General features: G+C 36.4%; 2 protein-coding genes across 2 annotated transcripts; both read left to right on the top strand.

Moving 5' to 3' along the window:
• The first annotated feature begins 338 nt into the window (after positions 1-338).
• Positions 339-1284, top strand: LOC104653686 (olfactory receptor 2B6-like). Its single transcript, XM_010352740.2, is given in 2 exon segments — positions 339-626; positions 628-1284. Coding segments are annotated over 2 exon segments (945 nt in total).
• A 12878-nt stretch (positions 1285-14162) lies between these two features.
• Positions 14163-15267, top strand: LOC104677288 (olfactory receptor 14J1). Its single transcript, XM_010382266.2, has one exon. It carries the CDS (start codon positions 14222-14224, stop codon positions 15185-15187), a length of 966 nt encoding a protein of 321 aa, XP_010380568.2. The 5' UTR covers positions 14163-14221; the 3' UTR covers positions 15188-15267.
• Positions 15268-16285: the final 1018 nt, after the last annotated feature.

A 16285-nucleotide genomic window follows, 5' to 3' on the forward strand; every position in this document is an offset into this window, starting at 1 on the left:
AAATATGAAAACTCAAATGAAGTGAGTAGCTAACCAGAAGACATATATTAAAGAAGCAGAATTCCCAACTATGTTGCTGGTGTGGTATTTATTCTTTTCTTAGTAATCTTTCAATATTACATTGATGATGTTGTCTCCACAATTTATCATAACCAGGATATAGATGCAAATGACATTTTACTGTCATGAAGATACAGATGCAGATTAGAGCAAAAGTGGAAATTTAATCTCAGCATCTCTGATCTCTAATTCTCAGTGGTTTCCTCTTACTGTTGATGTCTATCCCTAACTGTGGGTATTTAGAGGTCTCAGCTGGAATTTCACCTACCAGTGCTGACATGTGGATCAACAATCAAAGCTCGCTACATGATTTTATCCTATTGGGATTTTCTGACCGTCCCTGGCTAGAGACACCCTTCTTTGTAATCTTTCTGGTGGCCTACATCTTTTCCCTATTTGGAAACATCTCCATTATCCTAGTTTCCTGCCTGGATCCCCAGCTTGACAGTCCTATGTACTTTTTTGTCTCCAATCTATCCTTTCTGGACCTCTGCTATACCACCAGCACTGTCCCGCAGATGCTGGTCAACCTCCGGGGAGCAGAAAAAATCATAAGCTATGGGGGATTGTGTTGCCCAACTCTATATATTTTTGGCCCTGGGTTCTACTGAATCCATATTTCTAGCCATCATGGCCTTTGACCGTTACGCTGCCATTTGCAAGCCCCTTCACTACCCAGTCATCATGAACCAGAGATGCTGTATCCACATGGCTGCTGGCACTTGGATCAGTGGTTTTGCTAACTCCGTTGTCCAGTCCACTCTCACAGTGGTGGCCCCAAGATGTGGACAGAGGGTGTTGGACCATTTCTTCTGCGAAGTTCCAGCCCTTTTGAAACTAGCCTGTATTGATACTGGTGTGAATGAAACTGAGCTCCATGTACTAGGCGCTTTGCTTCTCCTGGTGCCACTCACCCTCATCCTGGGCACTTATGTGTTCATTGCTCAGGCAGTAATGAGAATCCGCTCTGCTGAAAGTCGCTGGAAGGCTTTCAATACCTGTGCCTCACATTTGCTGGTGGTCTCCCTCTTCTACTTCACGGCCATCAGTATGTATGTCCAGCCTCCCTCTAGCTATTCTCGTGACAGGGGGAAGATCATGGCTCTCTTCTATGGCATTGTCACACCCACCCTCAACCCATTCATCTACACATTGAGAAACAAGGATGTGAAAGCTGCCCTGAGAAGGTCACTGACTAAAGAGTTTTGGGTTAAGACAAGATGATCTACTGAGAAGAAGTCCTAAGAAGCAAGGATAGATATGTTTGACTTTCAGAAAGATGTCAGACATGGAATTGATGAGGGAATAGTATCAAGTGACACAAAGTTCACAAGTGGAACAAGACTAAGAAAAAAGCAATTAACTCTTGGTAAAATCTATGTAGCATTTTTTCACTTATGAGAATACCTGCTTTACAATATTGAATTCCATCAAGTCAGTCATTTTTTCTCCCTTTTCCTAATGACTAGTTAATCTAGTTAAAGTAGGGGAAAACGGTATAATAGCTAGAGAAAAAGATACTTAGAAAGTTTAGGAAATATATTTAGCATGAATTGTTTATAAATGAATCCCAATTAAATTAGAAATGATCCCAACTCCTAGAAAAACATGTCAGTACTATCGTGAGTTAATTTTGATCAACAAGTATTGCCACCATTTAGCCATCTTCTAACATTCAATGTCCTATTATATCACCCTCAAATACTTTTTTAAGGTCTCAGAGGCAAGTAAAATCAAGAGACAATTAGTTCAAAAACATTAAGATGAAATTATGGAAAGATAAATTAATGAACAAATTTAGAGGTGATGATTTTAAATATAATTGTTTTGCCATGAATTCTTTTAAAATTCTTTTTTGCCGTAAATGTTTTGCCTTAGTCAGTCTTATGCTCTCATGGTACACAACAACGAGGCCTAGGTCAATACAAGTAGAACTTACTCTGGGGGGAAAGATGAACAGTGAGATGCTTTGGACAGTGATCAGCAGGGGAAAAACCTGAGATGGGAAAAAATTCTAATTTAGGGACACAAACTCAGCAGGAATTTACATGTTTTGACAAGGAAACTTTCTTCACCACTTGACTGGGCAAGTTAGTCCTATTTCAGTGTGGGGGTTTGAGAATACCATATGGAATTCAAAACTTTGGTTGATCTATTATCTTTATTTAGAAAAAAAAAACTTCTATAGCCTGTTGCTATAAACTGCTTCACAAACCTATGAACCAAAGATACCACGACAAAATAGAGTGAGTTCACCAAAAAATCCACGTCTTTAAAAGAACAGTGCAAAGCTTCTATTTCCTGTACTGTGAGCATGTCCACTTTCTGTGGCTCCCGGTGTTAAGACAGATGAGAAGCTGGAACACAGAGAAAAGGTTTTTGGGAACACTTTTGAAGGCCCGTGGCTATATAAGAGAAAGTGAGTTCATTTCCTTAATTCTAGTATAGTCTGGAAAAGGATCCTAGACATTATGAATTTTTTGGATCACAGTATTTTTCCCAACCCATGACTCGTTTTCACATGGAGTCTGCTATTGGCATGAAATAAAATACATCCTAATATGTATTATGAAAAAAATGCTTATTGTATTTATTTATTTATTCTATTAAAGGAGTATGTTTCTCAGAGGCTAAATGTTGTGTGGTTTTGGGGGGTCACTTAATAAAAATGTTAACATATTCTTGTTTTTGTTTGTTTAACTTAGAAGTATAAATAGAGCTCAAAATAATTGAACATTGAAACTACTATTCTGCATTGGAATAAACATGGATATATTATGTTGAGAAAATCTCATGTATTTTTAAATAAAAAAACGGGTGCTTGGAAAAATGTTCTGCTGATGTGGGTGGCTGCTCAAGATATGTCCCCAAAGGCCTCAAAATACATTTTGATTCTCTTTCATTATTACAGATATGCCAGAGAAAAATTTTATCTTCAAACAATGTAAAATTTTTGACTTTATAAAGGTATAATGTTTCTGCATGTATGCTGCCTGAGATTTTGGAAGGCTATATATTTAAATATATCATTAAATAAATTATAGTACCTGTACTATCAAGTAAGCAAATCAAAATAAGGCAATGTTGAACATATTTAATAAGGAAATATTTTAAGTATTCCTGAAAGTATTACCAAAACATTAAAGTTATTAAATATTAAAAGTTATCAAATATTACATCAATTATGCAAATATCCAGCAAGCCATTAAATAGAAATATGCTCTGTGCTGTAGGAACAGTAGGAAAACATATTCAATAAGGTAAAAATATTTATATCAGAACCAAGTGTACTATCATATTTATTCTAGGAGCAGTGGATAATTCCCAATACTTTTAGAAACAATAGAAATTTTCTGACTCTCATCACAGTTATATATTGTTGATTTAGATTAACTACCCAACACAACTTAAAAATAATATTAGTAAATTATTAAATAAAAATACTTGGCATATGTTATAAAAAAACAAAAACAGCATCATTTAAACGAGCTGTTGCTGTGATGAAGTTTATCTTATGATGAAAATGTTTATTCCTTTATTTGGTAAATATTTTTTGATGGCAACTATGTACAAGTTGCTGAAATAAAATTAGATATTCACCTTTATATCAAGGCATACAACTTTTGAACAAAACAGAAATAAAGGAGACAGAACTGAGCAACCAGACTAAGGCAGAATTTGTCATAAAAAAAGTCAGAAAAGATAATGCTAAACATAGAAAAATCTTTCACGACTTGCAGAATGATACTGGTTTGGCTCGGTGTCCCCATCCAACTCTCATCTCGATTGTAATCCCCATATGTTGAGGGAGGGAGGTGATTGGATCACGGGGGCAGGTTTCTCCTGTTCTGGTCTGGTGACAGTGAGTGAGTTTTCATGAGATCTGATGGTTTTATAAGTGTCTGGCATTTCCCCTGCTTGCACTTCTTTTTCCTGCCACCATGTGAAGAAGGTCATTGCTTTCTCTTGACCTTCCCCCATGATTGTAAGTTTCTTGAGGCCTCCCCAGCCATGTGGAACTGTGAGTCAGTTAAACCTCTTTCTTTTATAAATTACCCAGTCTTGGGTATTTCCTTATAGCAGTATGAAAATGGACTAATACACAGAGAGAGGGCACTGCTTGAGTTTAGCTGAGCGCTGATCTGCGTATGTGTGTGAGGAAGCTATCCCAGAATGAGGAAAGAACTACTTAATGGATTAAGGTAAATAGTGCCCAGTGCTTATGCAAAGGCTGGGAATTCTGTGGGTTCTCAAGCTATTTATGTGTCAGAATGAAAACCTAAGAATTCCTGAGACATTGAGTTTAGCAATCAAAAGTGTCTTGCTTCAAGAGTTTCAATAATTAGCTCTAAACTAAACACTGTTCTGGTTGTACCTAACAAATCTTCGAAACAAGTGACTAAAGTTTCAAACTGTATCCAAGGAATTTAGTAGCACTCCAGAAGAAATTCAAGGCTATTTCTAGGATTACAAATACACCCAGTAAAAGAAAATTTCCCAATGAAAATTTACTAAGCATGAAAAAAAGCAGGAAAATATGATGTAAGGAAAAAAATCAACAAATCAAACCTGACTCAGAACTGACACATATGTTAGAATGATTTAAGTTATGGCATTAAAACAATTATACTGTTTACCATATATTCAGAAATTTATAGATGTGGAAGATACTTTAAAAAATCCAACTTCTAGAGATGAAAACCACAACGTTTAAATATACATAGTACCTAAAAGCACTGGATGTAATTCATAGTGCATTCAACATTGAGAAGCTCCGTGATCTGCAGTTGGCATGCTGGAGTTCCTGGGCCTCGGGAGGAGGCTCTGCGCAGGCCTCCCAGGGCCAGTCCCCTGGGGTCCGCCAGGCGTTTGCGTGACCTCGGAGCCTGCCACTCCCTACAGCCAGGGCCTGCGTTCTACTCTATCCAGGGCGCCCCTGAAAGCCCCTGCCCGACTAGGCACAGCTGCAGCCGCCAAAGTCGGTGCAGCATACCCGGGTCTCCTGTGTGTTGGGAGCAGGCAGGAGCCCTGCCCATCCTGGGCGCTGCTGCAGCCACAGACATCAGGGTTGTAGACTTGGGCCTCCGTGTGCTCTTGAGGGCTGGGAGCAGGCAGGAGCCCCACATCCCCAGGCACAGCTGCAGCTGTCCAAATCCGGACGGTAGACTTGGGCCTCTGTGTGCTCTTGAGAGCCGGGAAGGCCCCCTTTGCCATTGCAGGTTCGGAAGTGCCTGCTCCTACTGCCTGGTCTCTCTCCACTCTCTGCACCTGATCCAACCTAGGAGTAGGTGGAGCTGAGCCCAGGCACTGTCATAACCCTGCCGGGTATACGCATGATCGAGCCCTGCCAGCCTCAGCCCCCTCTGGATGTTGGGCCAGACAAGAGTGGATGAGGGGGAAGCGTTGGCCTGCAGGTTCCCCTTGGCACAAGCAGCCTGTGCACTATGGAAGGCGTCAGGAGGCAGATGGGCTCCTAGGTGGAAGGGAGCGGGTCCCTGTAAGGCCCCATGCTCAGGCCAGGAAGAGTCTGAAGGCTGGGGGTCAGGCTGCCACACCGGTGGACTGCAGTGGGGTCTTGTGGTGCCTTTTTCTGCCCACCCATGGCCACGGATGGACCAATCCACATGCACTTCCTCCCCTCTGAGGTCAATGAAAGTTCCAGGATCAGCAATAGCATGGTAGAGGACAACTGAGAGATGACGGGATGACCAGCTGCAGAGAGTAGCTATCCTCTCTGCTGAGAGTTGGGAAGTCAATAGGGACCTGCCTGCAGAGAGGAGCCACCTCCGCAAACACACCCAGAGTGATGTTCGACCAAATACAGGCCTATCTCATTTTATTATGCTTCACTTTATTGCACCGGAAGGTTTGTGGCAACCTTGCAATGAGCAAATCTATCAATACCATTTTTCCAATGCCATGTGCCCCCTTCTTATCTCTATGTGACATTTTGGTAATTCTCACAATATTTCAAACTTTTTCATTATGATTGTATCAGTTATGATGATGTGTGATCAGTGATCTTTGATGTTACTATTGTAATTGTTTTAGGGAACCACAAACTGCCCATATAAGTCACTGAACTTAATTGATAAATGATGTATGTTTTGATTGCTCCACCCACTCATCTCTTCCTCTCTTCAGGCCTTTCTATTTTGTAAGACACAACAATATTGAAATGAGACCAATTAATAATCCTACAATGGCCTTTAAGTATTCAAGTGAAAGGAAGAGTCACATGTCTCTTATTTAAATCAAAAGCTAGAAATGATTAAGCTTAGTGAAGAAGGCCTATCAAAACCAAGACAGGCCAGAAGCTAGGGCTTTTGCACCAGTTAGCCAAGTTGTGAATGCAAAGAAAAGTTATAGAAAAAAATTTAAATGCACTACTCGAAACACATAAATAAGATAGCAAAACAGTCTTATTGTTGATATGGAGAAAATTTTTTGTGGTCTGGATAGAAGATTTTGAAAAGCTAGGGAAAAAAAGAAAAATAAATCCATGTCAGTAGAAGCCAGGAAATAAAGAAAATATTTAATAATAGAAATTAATAAAATATAAAATATGAAATAATAGATAAACTAATTTTTGTATTTTTTTGTGGAGACAGGGTCTCACCATGTTGCCCAGGCTGGTCTTGAACTCATGAGCTCTAGTGATCTACCTGCCTTAGCCTCTCAAAGTGTTGGGATTGCAGGCATGAGCCATCTCGCCCTGCTTGAGTTAAACTTCTAGTGGAAAACCCCTTTTATATAAGCCACATAAGCAGTTTCAGACTATCCAATGTTATTATTACTAACATAAATTAATATGGGCTTTCTTTTATCCTGGAGGAGTTGTGGGAAAACATCTTCATGGCTTGAATTATGAGTCAGAATATTAAAGGTGTAGACACAGGAGTTGGAAATTGAAAGTGTAGATGGAAAAAAAAAAAGAAAGAATTTTACAACAATATCGAAATTAAATTTTTTCACTGAATTCAAAAAGGTCTACACAGAACTTTTGTAAGGGATTCAAACCCTTGCCTTAAAAATAAATAAATAAATATTTCTTAATACCAGTGTGTTTACTGTTTCCTCAGGAGCAGGTTTTGAAAATTATTGTTTATGTTGAGAAAACAACTATCTGAATATAACTAATAACCATTATTACTAGATTGATTCTAGGAACATAGATACATTTAAATTTATTTTTAAAAGCCAAACATTTTTAATATTGAAAATATAGGTCACCCTGAGCTTTCTAGTAATTAGAATGAATGACAATCTCTTTTGTTTGCTAACAAATCCATTTGTCTACAATTTTCTTAACGTATTTAATTCTGAAACAATTCATTCAGTTTCGGTCTGCTGAAGAGAGTAAAGTGAAAATATTACTCATCAATTAATATATTACTTAGGGTTTTCTTTAAATGTTTACTTTGATTGTCATTGGATGCTCTTAGCATGTATTAATTAGATTTAACCAATCTTTAAAAAAAAAATAAAAAGCAAAGGAAAACACACATCTCTCAAACTTTAATGTGACTTTATCTATGGAAAATATTTTATTAAAGTTTATCCTATTTGAACTATCTCACAATTTTCTCTAAATTATTCATTATTGTTGGATGTTGAAATTTTTGTACTATTTGTCTACTAACCACCATGTATAATATTGAATCCACCTACTATCTGCATCCAAAGCTTTTACAAAAATATTGATCAGATCACAATCAAAGTCCATGTTAAAATAGAAAATTCTTTCCTCAAAATGGAAAGAACCTCAGAGTATTTATTTGATCATTCATTGATTGTCTTTCTTATCGTTCATAAATAGCCTTATGAAAATGTGTGATCCTTATTGAGACACTGTATTGTCATATTGTGGTGCTTAATGTGGTACTATATTTGTCAGTGGAGATCAAAATAAAGTTTATTGGTCTGCAACATTTACAATTCAGTTTCTTGTATTTATATATATAATTCGTATGTATATAATATACATAATATAAATTATATATACACACATATATATACAGGGAAACTTAGAGCTATTTTTAAATGTTTGCCAAGTAAAATATACAATATATTAAATTTTTCATACTAAAAGTTTTTTAAAAATTTCTTTCAATGCTAAGAAGGTAGATTTTATGTTGTGTCCTTATCATGATTTAAAAATGCCTTTTCCATAATCACACATATTTGAGAATGGAATTCATTCGCTTTTGAGTAAAAATTATTCATATTCATCTAGGGGATTGTTAAAATGAAGACTGGATTATAAGTTTCAAGTTATTTTAAAAAAGACACCATGTTTGAAGAAAGTTTAGCTCTCTAAGTATTGGTTTTATTCTGAGATTATTTGATTCCTACTATTATGTATGGGTTTATGTAAATAAACAATTACTAAGTGTTCCTTTTTTTTTTTTACATAAGGCCAATGCAATCATGCATGATTTTATTAGTGACCTAGTTAAACTGAAATTGTTAATTAATGAAAAAATAGTTTTTACTAGAAAAACCTGTGAACTTATATTACAGAAAACATTATGTATAATATTAATTTTTTAACCTGAAATGCATCGACTATAAGAGTTGCCTAAACCAAGATAATAATTAACTACTTTCCAATGAGGCAATTCCTTGAGGGAGAGGTCCGTGAAATCCCCTGCTTGGAACTCATAGTATTTATCTGAAACACCAACTTCCCTGCACAGGATTTTTGTCCCTAGTGCCTGGACAGCACTGGCTTTATTTCAAATATCACTTAGTTAATAGGAAATTTAAATGTCCCTGGGCAGTTACATCCTGTTTGATCCTATATAAAAGCATTTCAGTCCTTTCCCTACATGGAAATTTCATGGACTGAAATAACAGCTTGATTCTAGAACAAAGATGCTCAGTCTCAGGATCAACTGAGATTTGTTTCTATTAAGAAATCCACTCTGGTGAGTAAAACTTCTCCGAATTTTATGAAATTTATCCAAAATTTATGTAGCATCTGCTTAGTGCCAGTGACTATGCGAGTCATCAAAATTGTAACTGTAAATAAGGTATATAATTTCTCATTCCTTAACTAAGAACAGTTAAATAAGCTGGAAAATCTATGCAAATAAATGTCATAAAGTTAGTATAAATAGTAAGGAATCTGAAATGAATGCAATCTGGGCTCCAAACAGTGTTCAGTTCTTCTTGGGTCGACAGTTAAACTCAGGTGAGTTTTAGATGGAAAGAGACAATGTAGCTGTGTTAAAAGATAGTTAAGTATTTGCCAAACAAATGAGGGGAGTTGTGTGTGTGTGTTTTTTTTTTTTTTTTTTTTTTTTTTTGAGACAAGTCTCACTCTGTTGCCAAGGCTGGAGCGCAATGGCACGTTCTTGGCTCGCTGCAAACTCCGCCTCCCGAGTTCAAACAATTCTCCTGCCTCAGCCTCCCGAGTAGCTGGGGTTACAGGGGCCCACCACTGTGCCTGGCTAATTTTTGTATTTTTAGTAGAGACAGGGTTTCGCCATGTTGGCCAGGCTGGTTTTGAACTCCTGACCTCAGGTGATCTGCCCACCTCAGCCTCCCAAAGTGCTGGCATTATAGGCGTGAGCAACAGTGCCCAGCCACGAGGCAAGATTCTAGTGGGAGGACTTTCAGACAGGAGGAATAGTGTGATTTAAGAAAACAAACACAGCATGGTGATACAACCTGATTGATTTATTAAGAGTAATTAAGTCAGTCCGCATTATTAAACGTGGAGATTGGCATGGGGTTGGAGAAGTCACAGTGATAGATAATAAGGGAATGGCAGTCAGGAAGCATTGTAAAGATATTGTTTGCCATCCTAAGCTTTCTGTGCATCCTTGAATAATCAATTAAGTCAATAAAGAGCTAAAAGCTAAATTAATGTTACAAGATGTGATTTGCATCACCATTTATCCTGACAACAGCATTGAAGTTGGATTAGAATTACATGAAGCTGAAGAATAAAATATTGCCAGAGATAATGAAGGTTTGAACTAATTTGTACTGTGTGACAGCAAGAGGTAATAACTACAACAGGTAGTAAGCAAATAAAATTTTGGTGTTTGATTGAATATACAGATTAAAGCAAAGTTGTGCCATTCTTTGAAATAGGTAACAGTGGCAGGGAGACGGCTGGAAGAAGAAGTGAGTCCTTATATGGGAAAGACCCATTCAGGGGCAGTGATGCACCAACCATGAAGTAGGATATGAGGACCTGCAACCCAGAAGACCTATGGTACTGCCCAAAACAGCTGACTATTATTTTCTATTCTGTAAGAAAATAGTTAATCTGTCTTCTTTAAAAGGCACAATAATATATTTGAGTAAACAAAAGTACAGAAAGAGTCAGGACAAAATTTTGGAAACCGTTAAATTTCAATAAATGTTAAAAGAAGACTCAGATAAAGAGACTAAGAAAAAATATTTAGAGCAGCGAAATTGATCTGTATGACATTGAAATGGTGAATTCATGTCATTATGAATTGCCTAAACCCACAGAATGTACATCACCAAGAATGAACCCTAAATGTAAGCTATGGATTTTGGCTGGTAGTATGTCAATGTAACTTAATCAGTTATAACAAATGTACTACTGCAATGGAAGATGCTGGTAATGGGGAAAGGTGTGACTATGTGGGGTAGGGGCATATGAAAAATCTCTGTATCTTCCTTTCAATTTATTTTGTAAACTTAAAATTGCTCTAAAAATAAAGTACCTTTTTAAAAAATTTAAAAAAGAAAAAATATTCAGAGAAGAAATAGAAAACCAGAACTAAGTGACACAGAGCCAATGGAAAAGAGTTATTTTAGAACAAAGAACTGTATGATAGTGTCATATATTTGAGAAAGTTTAAAATAAAAGCAAAATAGAAAGAGTGCATTGAATTTTCCATTGTGACAGTTATTTGTGGATTTGCTGGAGCTATTTGTGAGGACTCATGAGGCAAGCATGATAAACAGGGTTCAAAATTGAACCAAATGTGCCAGGGCACAGAATGATACCTTATTCTGCTCATAAAGCATGGCTATAAAGAGAAGGGACATTATAAGAAAGTCCTAAGTATGGAGTGAAGGCTTTTCTTTTTCTTTAAAGTGAATAAGTCTTAAGATTGTCTATATTCATCTGCTTATCTATCTATCTATCTATCTATCTATCTATCTATCTATCTATCTATATCTATCTACCTATCTATCTACCTATCTATCTACCTATCTATCTATCATCTATCTATCTCTCATTTATCATCTATCAATAGAGCATAGTGAAACAATCTGGTTCATTAAAAGTAATCTCAGTAAATCAACATTATTAGAATTTTTAGACAGGGAGTTTGTGTGAATTTTATACACACACATACACAGACACACACACATAAAATGTGTGCTCTTATGAGAGAGAGAGAGAAAGAGACAGACAGAGAGCAAGTGCATACTGTGGCAAAGATGCCCTTTATAAGGCTGTGCATAGGGTTGGTCACTGACTTGGAAAGAAAGAAAGAGCTCTTTCTCTGCCTTTGAAACCCTGGAGTGGGTGGAATTAAATCATATTAGAGATAATTTCATTTATACAGGTAGGAAACTGAGATATTTAACATATAATTACCTATGTTTTCTCACTGAAGTTATTGGTAATGCAACCTCCCAGGAAATAGAGGAAAATAGAGAAGAAGAGACTTAGGATGCTAATTCTCTAGAGCTGCTACTGGAATGAATTAGAGTTTACCTACATAACATACATGCACATGTACCACTGAACCTAAAAGAGAACTACTTTCAAAAAAAAATTGAGTGTTTCAACAACATATGAGAGTTAAAAAACAGACAGTTTATAAATGTTTTGTAGGATAAAATTTGCATATAAGTGGTTAGTGAAGAGAGAAAATAAATGCTTGGGGGAAACAAGTAACATTCAAAGAATCATTATACTCTCCACCAAAAAATGTTTAGTTTTATTATAAAATAAAGTATTTAATGCAGGGATGACTTGGAAGGATTGAACACAGGTTTTGTATGTTCTCACAGTATCATCCTTAATCCTAAGTGTATCTCCACATGGATATGATTCCCTTCCTTCTTATTTGATAGGTGATGAATTAATCAATACAATTTGCAGCTAATGAAATTAAAATGATGAAATTTTCCATGTATTAATCATATATAAAAATTATTCTCTCTGTCTTCAAAGAAAATAAAAATAAAAATAGGTTGGTGGGAGTTGTTGAGAGGAGAATATGGTGTGTGCATTCAAGTTTTTTCTAATGATTTTTCTCCTCCTTCCCTCTATGGAGAAACCTTAATGAGGAGGCTAAATGATAGAGGTTTTTCTTAAATTACACTAACAGTGTGTATTAGAAGTGGTAAATAACACGACGCTCTCGATTTTCAAGCAGAGACAATAAGTTTTAAAATATAAGTGAATTGTTTTAATCTATTTATTTTAAATTCCAAAACTACCATCTGATATTTGGAGCAAGTTAAGCCAGACATTAAGATTGGCAACAATGGGAATTAAGCCATATCTAATGGAGGACCAGGAAAACTGTAGGAACAAGAAAGCTAGAGAAACTTTGAAGAAAGTAACCCCTGTTTTTCTCTGATTCTTACTGCCGTGAAGCAGGGGATGTGACCATTGGTGATGGATTAAGGGCCCTTCTATCCCTGAGACTGTGCCTTGTGGGAAAAAAATTATATTTCCTAAAAATTAGTTTCAATCAGTTCTCAAAATAAATTACAGCAAAATCAGAAAGATCTTGGTTTAAGTGATTTTTAACTGTTTCCTACAGCTTAGAGATTAATAAATGAAACAAACTACAATATCAGATACAGTAACTTCAAAATCCAATGCAGTAACTCATGTAACTTGGCCATTAAGTTTTTATCTATATAGAAGTGAAATCAATTATGTAGATATCCAGTTAAATAACTATGTACTTAGTACCTATATGTTAGATACCATTGGTCAAGGGTGAAGAAATGGACTGAAATGATGAAGGAATAGTCTTTGTGCAAAAGAAACTCAGTGAAAATGATACTGATTGACCTTTCAACAAATGCAGATTTAAAAAGAAAAAAAGAGAGGCAAAAATTAGTTGGCAGAGTGATTCTGATACACAAAATGATTCTATGATGATGATGATTCTACAATAATAGCACATTTAAAATGAAATAGGAAAAGTTACATCATTTAATCCTCCTAACAATTGTTACATCTGCTATAGATGTTTCTTTTGTTTGGTTGGTTATTTTAAGCAATGGGCTCCCACTATCTAATATATTTCAAGTCGTAGAGAGAAAAAAATACTGTTGTTTTTTTTCATTTGGGAAGACACAATGAGACACAGCACTAGAAAGATACATACTCCACTACCTAGCATTCTGCCTATCACAGATATTTTAGAAAATCTCTTTATTTCTTCAAATGGATTTGATTGAAAATGTCCAACCCCAAGTTGTCATAAGAATTTTGAGAATTAAATGTTCTTTGACAGTGAACCTTTGTCACTTAGTTGCAAGATCTCCAAAGTTCAGGATTCAATGCCTGATATCAGTGGCATCTGCATTTTACAATTTTGAGACATTTCATTTTTCAAAATTTCTATGGGAAGTTTATTACAATCAAATGTAATCTTTTTTAGATGTTAAGAGCTTTTCAGAGGAAAAAATATGACTGTTCTCTGAGCTAACCTCTCTTCTAGATTAGCTTCTGAGCTGTTTCTAGATCTGCCTCTGAGTTGTTTCTAGATGCATTTGCAAGGTGGTATCAATAACTTCATGTTAGCTGGTTAGCAAATGAAGCTATATAGTGCATAACTATAATACTAAGGCATCATATAGAAGATGTAATGAGATTGATATTTCATTGACTTTGTTGAAGGTAAAGATTTTATCATTTCCATCAATTTCTCCCTCTTTTGACAATGCAAACTCTGCTCCAGAAAATGTTTATGACTTGTTGATCACATTTAGGGATTCTATTTCTGAATAACTGCTAAATTTTTTTGAATTGAATATTAACTAATCACAATGGAGATAAATTCATCTCATTTCAGTACCTCCATGCTGACGAATTGAGTTACTTGACATACAAATATATTAGATGTCATGCATTTTCTTCCTACTGTTCTTTGGCTTCCTAAACAGAGTCACACTTGGTATCTTCAGAGAGACTATGGTCAACTTGACTGCAATGAGTGGATTCCTCCTCATGGGCTTTTCTGATGAGCGTAAGCTTCAGATTTTACATGCATTGCTGTTTCTGGTGACATACCTGCTGGCCTTGACAGGCAACCTCCTCATTATCACCGTCATTACCTTGGACCATCGTCTCCATTCCCCCATGTATTACTTTTTAAAGCACCTCTCTCTTCTGGACCTCTGCTTCATCTCTGTCACAGTCCCCCAGTCCATTGCAAATTCACTTATGGGCAACGGTTATATTTCTCTTGTTCAGTGCATTCTTCAGGTTTTCTTCTTCATAGCTCTGGCCTCATCAGAAGTGGCCATTCTCACAGTGATGTCTTATGACCGGTATGCAGCGATCTGTCAACCACTTCACTATGAGACCACTATGGATCCCAGTGCCTGTAGGCATGCAGTGATAGCTGTGTGGATTGCTGGGGGCCTCTCTGGGCTCATGCATGCTGCCATTAACTTCTCCATACCTCTCTGTGGGAAGAGAGTCATTCACCAATTCTTCTGTGATGTTCCTCAGATGCTGAAACTAGCCTGTTCTTACGAATCCATTAACGAGATTGCACTGGCTGCATTCACAACGTCTACAGCATTCATCTGTTTGATATCCATTGTGCTCTCCTACATTCGCATATTCTCTACAGTGCTGAGAATCCCATCAGCTGAGGGCCGGACCAAGGTCTTCTCCACCTGCCTACCACACCTATTTGTAGTCACCTTCTTTCTTTCAGCTGCAGGCTTTGAGTTTCTCAGACTGCCTTCTGATTCCTCATCAACTATGGACCTTACATTCTCCATATTCTATACTGTGATACCTCCAACACTCAATCCAGTCATCTATAGCTTACGGAATGACACCATGAAGGCAGCACTGAGGAAGATGCTGTCAAAGGAAGAGCTTCCTCAGAGAAAGATGTGTTTAAAAGCCATGTTTAAACTCTAAAGAACCATAGAAATGAAAGGCATTGTTATTATGTTTCAGATTGGAAGGGGGTGAATCTAATTTCTTCCCAGAACGCTCTTCCAAGCTGTCTATTGCATATATTCCTCTCAAATATAATTCTTCAAAATTTAAGATGTTGTGCTTCTAATAATATTGGCTTTCCTCCCTCCCTCCAATTTAAGTGCTATTTTAAGTCATCTTTGGGAAATTTTTCTGAAATGAAGGAGAAAGACAATTAGTTTGGAGTCTGGCCTGTATAATTTTAAATCCATTATTAACAAATAGGTTGGAGATAGTTGAAGTTAACTGGGATAATATGATAGTGCATATATGGTCTTTCCAGCGGGCCTCCTAGTTTCCTATCCATATTAAGTATTCTTATTAAGTTCTTTTGCTATTATTACAGTGGTTATTTCAACAATTTATTCAGCCCCTAGCAAGTATCAGGTGTCTATACGTAATTTTTTCTTTTGACTCAAGAAAACAACTCTTCTAGCTATGCCATATTGTCCCCATTTTGCCAATAGGAGCAATAAATTTAGGAAAGATTAATTAATTTTCCTGAGATTTCTCAAACAAATAGTAGTTAAGCTGTGATTCAAATTAATATTTGTCTGACTCAAACAATAAGGTCATTTATGTTCCTTACTCATGGCAAATGCATTATTACCCAAATGTGGGTGTGTATGTTTATGTGTGTGTGTGAGGTGTACAATCTATAAATATAAGCATATACAACTATAATCTCTTAATAAAATTGTCATCACCCTTGTGTATCCCTATTACTGGAGATATTTATATTAATTCCTTTACTTTTCTGATCTGTACAAGAGTTTGACAAGTTGGTTTTACAGAGTTAGCCTGGCGATGCTCCCTAGTTCCATGAAACAGAATATAGATAAACTGCAAATGAAAAGATCCAACTTATGAATGTGTGAGATAAGGAGGCATAAATCTTGTGAATCTGAATATCTGATTCAATTTTGTGTAATGCTGCAGATTTCTTCAAGAAAGATTAATAATTTCCAAGAGTACAAAACTGGACTAGTCCCCTCAGTTTTGAAGTAAATCAAAGTACATGTTTTAATGACAAAGAGA

The sequence above is a fragment of the Rhinopithecus roxellana genome, chromosome 4 (genome assembly GCF_007565055.1).
Source record: "Rhinopithecus roxellana isolate Shanxi Qingling chromosome 4, ASM756505v1, whole genome shotgun sequence".
NCBI classification, from domain to species: domain Eukaryota; kingdom Metazoa; phylum Chordata; class Mammalia; order Primates; family Cercopithecidae; genus Rhinopithecus; species Rhinopithecus roxellana.

Excerpts from the sequence above, each read along its gene's own strand:
- LOC104677288 (XM_010382266.2), top strand. The coding sequence starts at position 14,222 with ATGGTCAACTTGACTGCAATGAGTGGATTCCTCCTCATGGGCTTTTCT.